Source organism: Parasteatoda tepidariorum, chromosome 2 (genome assembly GCF_982258835.1).
Source record: "Parasteatoda tepidariorum strain Cologne lab strain chromosome 2, Ptep-v5.0, whole genome shotgun sequence".
Classification (NCBI taxonomy): domain Eukaryota; kingdom Metazoa; phylum Arthropoda; class Arachnida; order Araneae; family Theridiidae; genus Parasteatoda; species Parasteatoda tepidariorum.
Window position 1 is genome coordinate 99,846,271 of NC_141756.1, and position 16,805 is coordinate 99,863,075.

General features: G+C 27.5%; 1 protein-coding gene across 3 annotated transcripts in view; it reads left to right on the top strand.

Annotated features, from left to right (window-relative positions):
* mio (GATOR complex protein mio) overlaps window positions 1-16,805 on the top strand; it is a 38,056-nt gene that overhangs the window by 4,504 nt on the left and 16,747 nt on the right. For 2 of the 3 annotated variants that reach the window (XM_043043483.3, XM_087157862.1), the window contains exons 5-17: window positions 419-498; window positions 1,582-1,628; window positions 2,638-2,696; window positions 3,757-3,928; window positions 4,092-4,193; window positions 6,653-6,747; window positions 7,868-7,909; window positions 8,925-8,980; window positions 10,089-10,204; window positions 10,602-10,720; window positions 12,206-12,349; window positions 13,105-13,177; window positions 15,346-15,529. In XM_043043483.3, coding sequence (XP_042899417.1) covers window positions 419-498; window positions 1,582-1,628; window positions 2,638-2,696; window positions 3,757-3,928; window positions 4,092-4,193; window positions 6,653-6,747; window positions 7,868-7,909; window positions 8,925-8,980; window positions 10,089-10,204; window positions 10,602-10,720; window positions 12,206-12,349; window positions 13,105-13,177; window positions 15,346-15,529 — 1,289 coding nt within the window. The remainder of the gene's footprint in view (window positions 1-418; window positions 499-1,581; window positions 1,629-2,637; window positions 2,697-3,756; window positions 3,929-4,091; window positions 4,194-6,652; window positions 6,748-7,867; window positions 7,910-8,924; window positions 8,981-10,088; window positions 10,205-10,601; window positions 10,721-12,205; window positions 12,350-13,104; window positions 13,178-15,345; window positions 15,530-16,805) is intronic. The other variant, XM_043043486.3, reaches the window with a different exon arrangement.

Below are 16,805 nucleotides of genomic sequence, written 5' to 3' on the forward strand. Positions count from 1 at the left end.
TTTAATCAATTAAAAAAAAACAAGAGTTTAAAATAGAGAATTAAAAATAATTATTAAAACTAAGTAATAAGTTTAATTTATTGTACAGTTTCCTTTATAATTTCTTTTGTTCTTTATAAAAGCAAACCATTTATTAAAAAAAATAAGTAGGCAAAATTTTTGACGTATGTTTAGGCGCCTCATATTCCCTATATTTCTAATGAATTTTTAAATGTTACCTGTTGTGCTACTTTCGTTCAAAGTGCTAAAAATTAAACACCATTTAACCATAATTAACATTTAGATGGTCCACAGGCTCCATAAATATGTTACAAATTATTATTTTACAATAATCTTATTTAGTATGTAAAAACCAAATTAATAGATTAAATGTTATTTAGTGTTTACTGTGTATATTGTATACAAAATTCTTTTTCAGTGCTTTGCGTGGTGCACAAATTCTGATTATCCCCTTGTGTTAGCTATTGGATCTTCTAATGGTCATATCACATTGGAAAGGTACACTAATAAATATTCTTTTTTTTTTACTTATTTTTCTTTCAAGGAAGAGCATTCATTCTTAATTACATTAACAGATGGTATTGCATATTTTAATTGAATAAATTTTTCTAATGAAGGATCATTTGAAATAACAAAAGAATTCTTTTTGCCATTTTTTAATTTGTATTAATAAATCTATATATACAGTGTGCAAAATACAAAACAGACCACCCTGAAAAACTTTTGATCTAATGATCAGATCTTCATGTTCTAAGATCAGTATCAGACTCAGTACAATCAATATTTTAAGTTAGGAATTCAGACACAAAACGCACTTTCTCTAAATAACCAGACTTTTTTTCAATGAATTCAGATTTACGAACCCCCCTGAAATAAACGGAGTAGCTTTAATCTGGGAAATATAGTCCAAATAGTTTGGTCAAGAGAGCGGTCCAAAGTACTTAATGTTGATTTTACTGTTTATGTATTTTGCCATATTTTGAGAACTTTTTAACCAAATTGAAACATTTTTGCACATAATTATAAAATCGTTTATCGAAAGATAATTCCATGCAAAAAGCAACTCTTAGTAAATATTTATTATTTTTTAATATTTTCTTTAATAATAGTCGAATAATAGTTTAATTATAGTTTGAAATTATAGGTTATAAAATTTTTGATGTTTTTTTAATTATAACTACTATTTATTTTGAGTAGTTTAATTCACTTTTTATGCACTAACACATCAGTTTAAAAATATCCCCTGATAGTTTGAAGATTTTGTTTTTCCAAATTCTCTTAACCTCAAGGTTATAGGTTAATTGGGGTTCTACTGTGCTTACAATTAAAAGCAAATGAGAGCTACAAAAGTAACTGTGATTGAGCAAAGGTAACATAGCAGCATTAACGAAAGACTATTATAGTTATACGTTATTCTGAACCAGCTCTCAAATACTTGTATATTTTTAACACGAATAATAGGCTGCAGGTCTATCCCTCTTTACACATATAAGAACAGTATTAATATATAACAGTCACCTGACTGTATAGTTTTATTTCTCCTTCCATGCAATTTTTTATTAAAACTTTATATTTCTTTAGTATAGAACCCACTTCAAAAGATGTTGAACTTATTGGACGAGAATTTGGTAAGCATTAAATAAATTTTTAAATTTATGTTTTTTTAAACTTTTTATTTTTTAACTACTGAATTTTTACATCGTTATGTTATTCATAAAAATGTATTATCTACTTCCATAATCACATATTAAATTGAAAACAAAATAGCTGAACTATTTACCTTGCATCAATCATTCTTGAATAGTATATATTTATATGTATATATACCACGGCAGTCTGGTAGAGCAAGGAAATGATGCAAGCGTGTGTGAAAAGATGTCCATTATTTAGACATAATAAATTATTGGGAGAGTATGAAATCACTGACTAAAATCGCCTAGTTCTACTGTACAATGTTAGGGAAAAGTTTCATAAAGTTTTTTTCCCATATCTCTTACATCACATGCAAAAAGGGAAACATTATTAATTATAATTGGTCCATAAAATAGGTCGATAGATAACCTAGGTTCTCATATTATCAATTTACCATAATTTAAAGACTTTCATTCTACATTGTTTATTACTGTGGCACAGAAAAGTTTTTTTCAGGGCTAACAACTAGCTTTTACAATTGTCAACATGAAATTTATAAAAATATCATCACCTTGAAATTAATTCATTTTCAGTTTTTTTAAGATATTTTCTTAATTAGGTGGTACTGGTTGAGAATTTTGACTTTTTTTATTAAATTATACCAATTTGTAACGATAAATATAAATTGGTTCTATGTTTGTGAAAACAGTGTCTTTTAAGATGATATTATTATTGATTATCATCTTAAAAAAGAGAGGGAAATGGAGATCTTTTATTGTTTTAATTATGTTGATGCTTTTCTATAATCTTACTAATGTAAAAATAAAGAATTATTATTAAATCTAACTGACTGATAAATGAAAATTTGTAGTCACACTTAAATTAGTTACACATACAGATTTTTGAGAAATATTGCTTTTTTTTTATTTATTAAAATTCACATTTTGATTTGTACGACATTTATCTGAATACTTTATTTTTATATCTGTTTTTTTTCTTCTGTAGTTCCCAAGATTATAAGAGCATGTAGTGTGTTAAGCTGGAATCCCATTGAAACAAATATCGTAAGTAGAAAATATGTTTAATGTTTTATTTTATGTCTTGATACCTTTTTATTTCTATTGGAAACAACTGCTGATAGATATATTGTATGACATTCAAGCAGAACACACAAAATCAGATATATTTTTTTTACAAAGTAATTTTTTTTTAATTCACCTTTATGACAGGAAGTTTTTAGATCTTGTTCAAAATAAAATATTGTAAATGCCATTACGTATAAACTAAAATATACCTATATAACCCAATTCTAAAAACTTCATTTCTTCATAAATCACATTCGTGACTTAGTGGATGTAAACAATGAAAGTTGGAGTTAAGAAAGTTCTGTAACTAAGCAAGAACTATAAATTTTTTTTCATTAGTTGTTTAATTATTTGCTAAGAGGTAATAATTTCAAAAGCCAAGTAAACTAAAACAACTTTTTGTTATCAGCTTTAATTTAATTTTTTTCCTGTAAACAATGAACACTAAAATGCATATTTTTGTTTGTAAGTAAAGTGGTTCAAAAATCAGGGCTCGAAGTTCTCTTCAAGTTCCTTAAAAAAATAAAAGTGTCCATAAGTTTTGAAAAGTTCAATAAATGTCCTTAAATTTTTCAAATTCATGTTGAAGTTGACAGAAGTATAATATTTTTTCTAAAAAATAATTTTAAATTATTTACAAATGTGATTTTTTTTTTATATACTGAGGTTGAAGTAACCAAGTTTATATATATATATATATATATATATATATATATATATATATATATATATATATATATATATATATATATATATATATATATATATATATATATCCAAGTTTTACTTACTTTGGTGAAATCATATTCTACTTTCAGTATATGTATATTTAATTGTAAAAAAAATTTATTCAAGTGTGTATATGTTTTTTTTTTTTTTTTTTTTTTTTTGTACTTATATCTTGTTTTGTTTGTGTTCAAAATTTAAAATATTGAAACTACATAATTTTTTTTTACACCTTGTCATTAAGGTCCTTTCTATGGTGCATTTACCTTTAAATGCAACTTATAAATGAATGACAAAGATTTTTTTTCTCCAGCTTTTATCTGGATTTGACAAATCCCGAGGAGACAATGGCATCTATTTGTGGGATGTGACAAGATCTCTCTACTCATCTAGCACAATTGATGCTGTCACTAATTATGATAGACGCTCTGTATTTTCTGCCTATGACTCCACAAACACTACTGTTAAACCTGTACTAGAATTAGGTATACATATTTTGTGTATTTCTATTTATGTCCATAGTCAATAGGGTAAAAATTTGCTCAGTAAAAATAAATATTTAAGGCTGATAGTATTACTATGATTTAACTATTTTTATAAAAACCCTCAACTACTTGCAGTATTATCGTCTAAAATGTTTCATTTTAGGTTTGTCTGAAAATGCTTGTTCTGCTTACTGGTTTCATAAAAATCCTCATATCTTTGTCTGTGGAATGAGTGGCAAATTTCTTAAACTGTATGATACTAGAGGTAAGCTGTCTTAATCAGTGCATAACTCTCACCATCAAATGATTTATGTTTGCCTTATCCGAGAACTAGAAAAAAATTGCATTATTTCTATAGTATACAAATATACCCTTGCACAGGGGTGCACAACCTTTTTTTAATGAAGGGTTACTTGCACTGCAGGTAGATTAATGAAGGGCCACTCGCATGTTTAGTCATATTAGCTGCAAGTATGATAATTTTTATGTAAACATTAGTGTTCTAAGCACTAAGTTTTTTATCAGTAAACTTAATAACAAATTTGCTGAAAATTAAATATTTTTAATTATTTGAATTTATTTAAAAATAAAAAAATTATATTTTTTAAAAAAAAAACTTTTTTTCACAATAATTAATCTATTAATATATATGTATACAAAGGGGGGAAGTATAAATTCGAACCAAAGAAAAAAGATATACATATTTTATAGAGTAATATAAATTTTAGTTAAATATTTTTATTAAAGAAAATTTTTAATATTTAAACAAAAACTAAAAATTCAGCAAATCCATTATAGTGCAAAATAAAATTCAATATTTTTTGGAAAAAAAGCTCATTGCGTTCAGAAGCTCCCACGGGCCCTATGTGGCCCGTGGTCCGTTGGTTGAGTCCTACATGATATGAGTCCTACATGAACTTCCACCGAGGGACCAATTTTGGGATATCTAGATTTTTTAATATTGGTCGTATATAGGGCCAATATTGGCCTATATATAGCCAATATATGGCCTATATTGGTTGAATAATGAATCTAAAATATCAGGTGAACCTGAAAGCTCTATATAATGCCGATTTTGGTTGTAAAGTGACTGTAAAATATTGGGTGAATCGGACACATCTATATAAGGTCAATGTCTGAAACTAACGGCCCCTTGAATACTTATTGAGCCAAGATTCGTGAATATTGGTCCAATGAGGGCCCAAGGTATTTTGCTGCTAGGGTATGTATGTATAAACATATGTATAGTGTACAAATATTTTGTATTATTTTTTTTTTAAATAATGACTGGCACTAAACTTTCGTTCTTCGCCTTAGAAGATGCTGGAAGTTTTCCTCATTTATCGTTACCCAGTGGGCACCTGTGAACCAAAGTCACAGAGGCGATCAACATTATTCATGCCACACTGCCATAGATAAGGTAGTTCACATTCGCACATAACAGAGGATAACACACGTAGAAACATCCATGGCCTGAGAGGGATTTGAACCCACAGCCATTGGCTTTGCAGTCAGGCATGCTAACCACTTGGCCAGCTGTGTACATCATTCATATATTATATCATCATTTGTATATAACAATAATCCCGGTAGCAGAATCCCTCCAGCCTAGCAGCAGATGCTGCATATCATCATACCATCTGCAAAAGTTTTTTTTTGTCCCAGAATTCAAATGGTAATAATAAAATGCTAGCTAGACAATGTGGATTTTTTTTTCTTTTTAAAGAAATTAAAATGGAAGCCAAGAGAAAAAGTGAAGAATTTTCTTTTCTATCCTCATTGAGGAAGAATAAAGAGTAGTCTCTCCAGTTTTCGACACCTAAAACAATTTTTCGGGCAGGTGCGACAATTTAGCAGTACTTCCGTAACAAAAATTCGAAAACCTAAGTTTTTTGAAATATTTTTTTTATTTTGGGCTTTGATATAATTTTATTCACTAAAATACGTTCATTAGAAGTAAAACAGAAAAAAGGATTTAAGTAATATTTTTTAAAATGCTACTGCTCTTCCAGTTTTATATCTGAGATAATCTGTTTTAATATTCTGATTAGATTATACATTCACTGATATGATATTTAGAATTATGGATTTATTTCATTTAAGTATTGTGTAAGTTTCAAATTAAATTTTTAAAAAAAGCCTAAATTATGCAGATTTTTTTTTATCAATCCTATATTTACAAGTTCAAATTTTGTTATGTGAGGAAATTAAATCTCTTATTTGTTTCAATAATTTGAATCAATCTTTTTGTACAGTTTATGTAAAAGGATTTTCAGCCAACTAAAAATGTAATAATTATAGATTTTTTTAAATTGTGAAATGAGACATTTACAAATTAATTTTTAATAAAATGTTTAATCAGATTCAAAATGAGTGAAACACTCATGCAAAATATTTTCTGGTTGAAAAATATTATACAAATTACAGCTTTAAACAGACTATTAAGTTTTCATATTGTAAAAAAGGATTGCAATTGAAAGTTTAATAAGTGATGACTATTTTAAGCAATCAACAAAAGAATCATATAACTTTCAATGAAATGACTAAATACGTTAATGCAAAATATTATTTTAGTTTGGTTTATGTAGTATCATTACTCCTTTAAATAGTAATTTTTATTATAGTCTTATTTGTAATTTTAAAAAATGTCTCTGAACATTACTGCACTAAGTATACCTTTCATTTTTCAAAAACTGCTATGTCGTATCCTCTTAATTCTTCTAGATAGTTCAAAGCATCCTGAAAGCACACTGACAAGGGCGACATTCAATCTATGTGGAGATCCTGAAGTGGAACATAGATTAGCCTCTTCATTTGATGTAAGCTAAATCAATATTTGTACCTCCCCCCCCCCGCTTATTCTGGCCGATTGTACTAATTTTTGAAGTTGTATGGTCCCAAAGCATTTTAAAACTTAAATAAATTTTAAAAACAAAAATTAAATGTGCCTTAAATTTTCAGATTAGAGAATATAATGGGGAAGATAAATTAATTCTTTTAAAAAGCTTTATCTTCTTCTTTTGTACTACAGCCCAGAACAGGCCAATAAGTTTTTACCATCAAAGTCTATGCATAAATATATTTGTATTTCTGACACTCTAATTACCAGCAAAAATTTTTAAATATTTTAAGAAAACAGTCCAATAGTTACTAAAAAAATCTGTTAGTTTATTGGAATTATATTTGTACTAAAATATGAAATTTAAAAAAAAAAAATTGAATTTTCTTTTCATTCAAAAATTTATTAATAATTGATTTTAGTGGTAAATAACTTTTTCTCTTTGATCTGTAACAACTGGAAATAAGTGCAAATTTAAAAAAAAAATTGTTAGTATGAATGTATGTATACAGTGTAACAAAATGTATATATACAGTTGAAAGTCCCATATCCGAGATTTCCGGGTCTTCGGCAAGGCCGGAAAGTAGTTTTTTCTGGATAATAGGTCTTTAAGGTTAACATACATTAAAACATCCTTATTAAATAAATAAAAAAAGTCAATAATTAACATCAATTAAAATCAACACTGCACTGTTGCGTTATTTTTGAAACTTTTGTAATTGCGTAAATCTGAAATTTTTTTAAAATGTGAAGTTTTTGCGCTCTCTAAAACTGAGTGTGTGACTGGTAGCGGTAATAATCCTTTTATACGAAACGTGAGAAAAATACAAGTATAAAAAACAAAATAATACAGTGTAAACAGTGAAAATACAAGTGTAAGAAAAAATAAATATTTATATTTTTTTCTTGAAAAAGGAAAAGTTTTGTTTATTTTGATTGTTAAGAACTGTTAAAAAAAAGAGACTATTTCGGTAAGCTGAAGTCCGGATATGGGACTTTGTACTGTATAAAAGTACAAATAATATATTATTCATTTTTGAATGTTTTCTTTCTTTTTCCTGTATCAGCAAGTTTTTATGTTCATATTATTAATTTTTCAGTGCAATTTTCTACTCTGGGATGTACGGAATTTTGAAAAGCCTGTATCCTTCACTTTTTATTATCTTTTCCAATAAAAACAATAAATTAGTTTAAAACATTTTTAAATCATAGGAAAGAGCAAATAACTGGTAAGTGTAATAATTATTTTATTATAATAATTTTAATTTTCTTAAACATTTGAATTCTTAATGAGGTTGTATATCTTCTTTACTTTTTAAACTATTGCAGTATTTGATATTGTGGATGAGCAAACAACTGAACAATTCCACCATTTATGAATGTAATGTTTTCAGACATAAAATGCATGTAAATCAGTTAAAAAAAAATATGTGAAAAAAAAGTTATGTATAAAAAATGAAAATAAATATATAAAAGTATTAATATATATAAAAGTATCAAGTGATAAGAGAATTAAAACCTACTTTATTTCATTGGTTTATGGAAAAATATTATACTGCTTTTGGTGAAAAATTTTCCATTTGTCCAGCCGGTGATATACAGACAAGAACTGGATATTTGTATTATTGGTGGGAAAAAATCTGTTTCTTTTTTACCTGTTTATAAATATTTTCAACTTCATGCTTAAAAATTACGCGAACTTATAATTTCTGCTTACATATTGGTTTTTAAGTTTGGATTAACTGTCAGTCCAATATCCCAACTGTTATTGATAGCATATCAAGATGCCAAATTATTATCAAATGTATGTATCCAATTGAAAATTTTATTCATTTTTTGTTTAATTTACCTAGTAGATATTTAAAACTAGTATTTAACTTAAAATTTTAGTTTTATTTGAAGTCTAATTATATACAATGTAAAATGTAATTATGCTCATAAATCTTTTTTTTTTTTCATTATTAGAAGAAATATTTAAAAAAAAATTATGATTATAAGATCGATATTGTTGTGATAATGTGCAAGTATTGTGATGATCTCTGGTTGATATCACTGATTACTGATAAATAGGAGGCAAATATTGTTACGATCACTGGATAATATCTATTTATATCTTGAAACTGTTTTAAGAAAATGTTTCCTTAAATCGAAATTTAGGTTGTTACCATTACCCGTCCTAAACCAATTGTCAAACTTGCCTGGTCTCCTACGAGGTAAATAATTTTATAAGTTTCTTGCAACTTACGAAGGTACCAACTATTGAGGTTTATCCGTAATCATTACAATTTTATCGTAAATATTAAGTTTTTTTGTTGAGTAATAAAAATTACAGCTTTTTTTCTTAATGCTCTGTTTATAACAAAGTTTTTACCTATAACTCCATAGTGATATGAATTTTTTTTTTTGCAGTCAAGCTGTTTTTTTTCCTACTAAAGCAATAAATAAAGAATAAAAATGATTTCATATAAGTAAGAAATAAAAAGTAACAAGAAGAGTTAAAAACAATATCTTATCTTTTCCTCTGAGCTGTTTTTAAAAAAACAATGCAGGATAGTTTAAAAGTTAATCAAAAACTAGAACAATGATTCCAAGTTATAAATTTATCACTTTAGAAATGAATATGAAATTTCAGATATTTTTTAATTTGGTACTTTGGCCTAAGTGTAACTTTTTTTTATCTTGTAGCGAAATTATGCATAGTTTTGTTACTATTTTACACCTGCATAGAATTTAGTAATATATCAGTTTAAAATTATACTGATTTAAATTGTATTATCGCTAACTTCTATTAACTATATTTCTGTGATAATGTACTTCTAACTACTGATAGCTAGTTTGGAAAGTTGGCACATCTTCATTTACTTTTGTGTTAAATAATTGTAATAAATTTTTTTACTTATTTTTAAAAGCTTTAGTTGTTTTGAAATTTAAATTTGTCGTTTTAAATTTATATGGTTTATTTTTGCAAAAAAAAAAGAAAGAAAGAAAAAGACGTTTGGAGCTTTTTTACCTTGATTCTATAGGAAACCCTTTTCTTCTTTCTTTCGGTGTAATTTGCATACTTTTTACTGGGTTTTCTATTTCTTAGACCTAAATTAAACAAATTACAACTAAAATAAAATATCAATTCACATAGATTATGTTATTTACCATCTTAATAGATATAGAATATTCAGTCTCTTGAATCAGTTCAATATTTTAGTTGATATTTTTGAATAGTTGATATGTTTGAAATGAAATCAATTGATTTAAAATTTACTAATTTTAGTTTTTTTTTTTTTTTTTTAAATTTATAATACTGTTTTTATCTTATTCATTCAGGTCAGGGCTTTTAGCAGTGCTTTGCAAAGATAGTTCCTCCATAAATTTGTATGATATTCAGTCTCCTATTGGGAATGATGAGGTGGAGCCAGCTTTAGTCGAAAGAATTATCCAGCGTGAGTGGAAATAAAATCTTTTAAATGTGTCAGTTTGTTTTATATTATATGTGTTATTTATGAAAAAAAGTGATATTTTTGTATTGTTTCTTGGATAGTTAATTGTTAAAAAAAAGAGGTTTCTTTGAACTAAGATAATTTATTAATCATAGAAAATTTTTAAATTTTAATTTATGGTTAATTTTAATTTTTGCCTCATTTTTTTTGTTGATGATAGTAGTTTTGTTTTTGATTAAAAAACTTTTCTTTATTTGAGAGTTGTGTATTAAGTTTTGATATAAAACCATAAAAGGTTGGTTTTACTATTAGTTGTGACATTGCAATACAGAGTGTATAGATTCAAGTAGTTTCATATCATCCAACAACTTTTCATAACAGATAACCTTTTTTCCCCCAGCATTTCCTTCCCATTCGGCTTTGTCTTTTGCATGGCATCCAACTCACGAAAATCGAATGCTTGGAATCTCACAGAACAATCAACTTATTGATTATAAAATTTCAGATCGTATCACCTTGGTAAGAATCTTCATTTGCATTCATTCTTATATAATTTTGTAGTTATATAATTTTGTATTGTTAATTAAAATTTTAAAAAAACTTAATTATTTTGATTTATTAAAGTATACCTGATACAGTTAACTGTTTTTAATTCAAAATATTAGAGAATTCAAATACATGATTATGTTACTTAGAATTTTCCTGTGTTAAAATTTTCTTCCTAACTCATTATGTTTAAATTCCCAATTTTCTTTTATTAAATGCTTTGAAATGAACTAGGAAAATAAATGATATATATATATATATATATATATATATATATATATATATATATATATATATATATATATATATATATATATATATATATATATATATATATATATATATATATTACTTTTATTGAAGAAAAAATCATTTAATTTTAAGTAAATTATACTAAACATATTGGCCAGTTTAAGTATTAAGTTTTTTATTTTTTTTAATTTTTTTGAATTTAAATGTGCAGGAATGAATTTAAATTTGTGTTACAGAATTTTTTTAAAGAGTGAACAACTCTTTATCATTCAATGATGAAAAGCTAACGAATCTTATATAAAGGGAGGTTATTTATTTACTTTGCTAAGCAATCATCATACATTTTTTCGTATTTTCAGAATCATCTTTCACTTTAAAGGGTCTGGGACAAGTCATTTTTCTGAGCCCTTTAAATATTCTTTTTCTGAGGCTTTCCTAGTTAAATGAATAACTAGGGACCCTAGATGTGATTTTGTCTCTTATTGAAATACATTATTTTTTTTCTTATTCCGATTTCAGCCTCAAAAATTGAGTTTAAAGAAATAATCATCTAAAATATTAAATAATCCCCCTTAAAAAATCATCTAAAATTGTATAAATAAATCTTATTTTTCAACTTCATAATTTTAATTTATTTGAAGTTTTTCTATGAGGGGGGGCCCCTAAAAATATAAAAATTGCTGACTTCTTTTTTATTTCATTTTTATCTTTAAAAAAATGTTTTCAAATTTAAAATAGTAAAAGGAAATTTTAAGAAAATTGTAATTATTAAAAAGAAAATTTGAATGTCCCTGGCTCCCTTGTTGTTGTTGTTCATTTGTGTCGCACTAAAGCTGCACAATGGGCTATTGGCGATGGTCTGGGAAGCATCCCTGATGATGATCCGAAGACATGCCATCACAATTTTGATCCTAAGCAGAGGGGATGGCACCTCCGCTTCGGTAGCCCGACGACCTGCACCCGAAGTCGAGCACTTTATGGTAGAATAGTTTAACGAGGACCAATAGTGCACACCCTCGGTCCCTGGCTCATTAGACTCTAAGTTAAGTGGGATCTTTCTTCAAAAAACCCCACTTATCCCAGCCTTACAGCAAGTTTTAATGTTTAATTTATTTATGATTCATTCTCAGTATAATCTTTTTCTTCATTGTGTATTTAAATCTGTACACATTTTATTGTTTTTCTCTCTGTCCACCTGTGCAACAGAATTGGTCACCAACATCAGAAATTGTTTGGACGCACGGGAAAAAAATCTTGCAGTGCGTGGATTCCAGAGATGAATTTTATTTGTGCCTCAATGACATCTCGGTTAAAATGAGGAAAAGAGCCTCTCAGGGGTATGGTTTAAAGGTATGCTCGTTTTTTAACTTTTCTAAGTAAATAGAGTTTTTATTATGAATGTTTGCAACTTTCCAAAATCACAATTCTAGGAATTCTTGTGTTTGCTGAAGAAATTAACCTCTTAACTTTGACCCTTGTAAACGTAAGCAATTGATGTTTCTCCAAAGTAAATGATTTTTCAATTAATGAATATTGTTGAGGATACAATATATAAGAGTTTTTAGGGATTAAAAATTAAACCAAAAACTGCATACTATCCCTTTACATAGTTTGTCAGTGTTTTGGGCTCACTGATAATAATGTTATTGTACTCAGTCCAATTTTAGTGGTCTCAGACCAATGAACCATCTATAATTTTGAGCAGCATGAATTGACATTGCTTGATTCTGTTTCATGGCACCTGCACAGCTCTGGTGCCACTATTAAAAATCTAACCCTTACACATATTTTTTATAGTTATACATTTAAAATTATACAGTGTTATGACAATTTTTAATTTAATTTTTGTCTTTTGTTTTAGATAATGCATTAAAAACCGAAAATGTTATTTTCAACAGAATATTTTATTGTTTCAAAACTTTAGAAACAATTCTTTGCAAGATGAATAAGCAATTTTTTTTTAAAGTTAATTACATCCTTCATTAATATTGAAGCCTATATATTTAAAAAAAAAAATAATAATCTTTATCTGTTAAAAGATTCCCAAGTAAGAAATAACTAAATTAAGTTATCATTTTTCTAATTCTGTGATAATGTCTTTTTAGATGCAGAAGGTAAGATCTAATGCCGAATTTGCTGATGATCCAAACCTCACAGGCGTTTGGATGTGGTTAGATCATATCCTTTTTACATTTCACATTTTTATGCTTACATTTTGTTACAATAATTGCACAATTTCTTTTTTTTCTTTTCATGATTTAAAAGTTTGTTTACGATTCTGTTTTTATATCAAATGTATACAACAGGGTTGCCACTCCACAGAAAAAACCTGGAAAATACAGGGAAATTAAAATATCACCTAAAATAACAGAAAGAATGGAGGGAATTTTGAGTTTTTCTTTAGAAACTGGGAAAATACAGGGAATTTTGCTTCTTATTTTCATGTTTTAAAAAATGGTGACTACTCAAAGCGTAACTTATGGGATATTTATGTATGATATTTCAGTTGTACTAAACTATTTCATTTACCGTAGCATTATTTAACTGTGTTCAGCTGTCCTTTTTTTCCTCAATTAAAATTAGTATAGTTAGCCCAATATAGCTGACACAAGAGTACAGTAATTGTGTTTCCTCTTAATATATTGTGTATAATATGTATTATATATATAATAAAAAGCTGTGTGTCTTAAAGTCTTTATTCAAAATAAGTCTAGTTATCCAAAACAAAACTTTCTTATTAAAGAAAATAAAGAATGTGAATTTACATATAGCAGCAAAAAATTATTGTCTACCCAATAATAAATGATAATCATAAAAAATAAAATTATTTATTAGTTATAATATTTCATACTTTGTTGGTCTTTGTCATTTAACATTTTATTGAATGCTGGAATTTCAAACTTTGCTGGTCTTTGTCATTTAACATTTTATTGAATGCTGGAATTTCAAACTTTGCTGGTCTTTGTCATTTAACATTTTATTGAATGCTGGAATTTCAAACTTTGCTGTTACAAAGCTCCTATTTCCAGAAGAATACTGGACAAATAAAAAAAAATTTGTTGACATTTTCTTATAAAATGCCTGACTTTGCATTTCCCATTGCAGTAAAAATCAATCTGTTGTTTCTACAGAGTGGCCACCCACAAGGAAAACCTGGAATTTTCAGGAAATTCTTTATACTGGATAAAAATCTGGAAAAGTCAGAGATATTTGGATAAATCAGGGAATTTTTAAGAAAAGCTGGAATTTTTTTCTTAATTTTAATTATTTTACCATCCTTTGCACCCACTTATTTATTTTTAAGCAGAAATTTATCGCCTAACAGTTGAAATATCATCAACTTAGCAATACTTTGCTGAATAAAATTTGCTCCATCATAACCCTATTAAACTAGAATGCCACATGAAACTCTCCTATGGTTGCTAATTGAATGGAGAACCTTTGACCTCTTTGGAGACTTTGCAGTTTAGGATAGGCAAAGATTGCTTTGGAGGTGGAAGAAGGGGATAGAATAGTTATTTCTGTTTTAAAAAGTATGGTTTTTTTCTTCTAGTCTGTGGACTGAATCCATTTATCATTCAAGTTTATTTCTATACTTTGGAATATTTTTTTCTTTTGACAAAATGTTTTAGCGTTTTTAACTTTATAATATTCTCCAAAAATTAGTGGGTTATGTTTTAATAGTAGATTTTATATTGCTCTCTTTTTCTTTTGTACTCCCATTTAATAAAATCGGAGAATTATTTTTTCTCAACAAGGCCAAAAATCACCCATTTTCTTATAATTGCTAACAGCAATCTGAGGTTATCAGGCACAAATGTGTAGAAACATTTCACATTTTGATTTACAAAAAAATTAAAAAAATCCTCAAGATGCACTTTTGATATTTTACACCAGACACCAAAATACATAATTAATTGTATTGTGCCACTATGATTTAAAATAATAAAATTATATTTTCTGTTTAAAGCAAGATTCTAAGTCTCATTTGTATAATCTATTTTTATTTTGAAAATAATAAATATTTTTATTGTTAATTAATGATCAATTATTTTTATGTCAGACACCCCTGCTTTTCTTTTCTTTACATTTGTTTTTATCTCTTATTTCACTTTTTCTTTATAAAATGAAGTGAATAAAAACCATCTAAATATTCTTTTAGGTTAATTTCCAATAATGTATTTCCCTTCAGTATTCTAATAAAATCTGCTTAAGTATGTTGTACTTAAAGTATTTTATATTAGAACTTAAATTGATCAATGACATTTCTTTATAAGATGACTTTAAATATTGTGGTTAAATAAAAGTTTCATCTAAACAGTGTTCTGTCCTTAATGATTGTGTAATTGTCAAAACATATGAAGTGGATACAAAAAAGCGCCATCAAAAGCAGCCCAAGTATGAAGGGGTTTATTCTGTTATTTGTGGGGAGAATGACTCCTCTGCCTTTAGTCAAAGTGAACCAAGGCGTGTCTCTTGGGTTGGCATCAATTCAGATTGCAGGATAATTAAATACACATGTGAAGAAAGGTAATCTTTTTTATTGTAAGATCTAAACTTGTCAATTATAAATAAATAGTCATTAAACTAATGCTCACAGTATAATCAATAAAATGAAAAAAATCAAATTTTTTTCATTTTTTTAAAAAAAATTTTTATTTATATTTTTAGAATGCAAATAAATCTTGCCAAATGAGCTTCTTTTTGATGAATAATATTCTTAATAAAGGGATTTTTTCCCCTTCCTTAGTTTAAAAAGTAGTTTTGGTTAAGTTTTTTCTTCAAGTTCTAATTTTTTTTCTGTTTCGTAATTCAAATAGTAAAATTTTATTTTGAATATTATTATAGTAAAGCAGTGAGATTTAGTTATAGGTGGTGGCTATATGTATGTGGCATCATTTGTGTTTTTTTCATGTTTTTTTATTTTTATAACCGCCTTTGAAGAGTCGACCCATTTCTTGGGTTTATGACTACTAATATTCAACTCCATAACATTTTAATTTTGTACTCAATCCAGAAGACAAGGGAACTCTTGAATCAAGTATTGGGAGAAATTTGCCTTTGTGGAGGACTTTTTGATGGAACTAAACCGCATTTGCGTTACATGGAGAAGAAAACATCCCAGGGTTAGCCTAATAGCTAACCCATGATCCATCTACCATGGAGGATATTTTACGTCAGCACTGTGGTCTGTGCACGTCGGGTGCGCAATTCGTATATAAATCAGTCATCGCTGGGATTCGAACCCGGTTCACCTCATTGGAAGACGAACGCTCAATCCCCTGAGCCACCACAGCTCTTTCATATTGTTTTTATTTTATTTTATAACCGTCATTGAACAGCCGACCCAATTTTGTGTTTATGACTACTAATGTTCAACTCCGTAGACTTGTAATTTTGAACCAATCTAGAAGACAAGGAAACCCCTGGATCAGTACCCCCAGAGGTATGATTTGTTATGGGAACATGGTGGACTTGGTGTCTCAACAGATTTATCGTGCATCACTCACCATTTACTACACGGGGAGTCTTCGGACGACGGGGATCGAACCCACGACTTTTTGGGCATGGGCCCAGTGCCCTACTAACCAGGCTATCCCGGCCCTTTCATATTGTTTAGCTTTATTCATATAGCTTGTTATTGAAGAGTTTTTCTTTGCACCATTCCCTAGGAATCTTGAGACAACTGTATTCAAGATCTGTGCCTTGTTTATCTTTTATATGATTTTTGAACCAATAATGCTCAAAGTAAGTTTTATAAAGAAATTGAAATTTTTATATTATCTTTTTTTATATACTGGCTCCT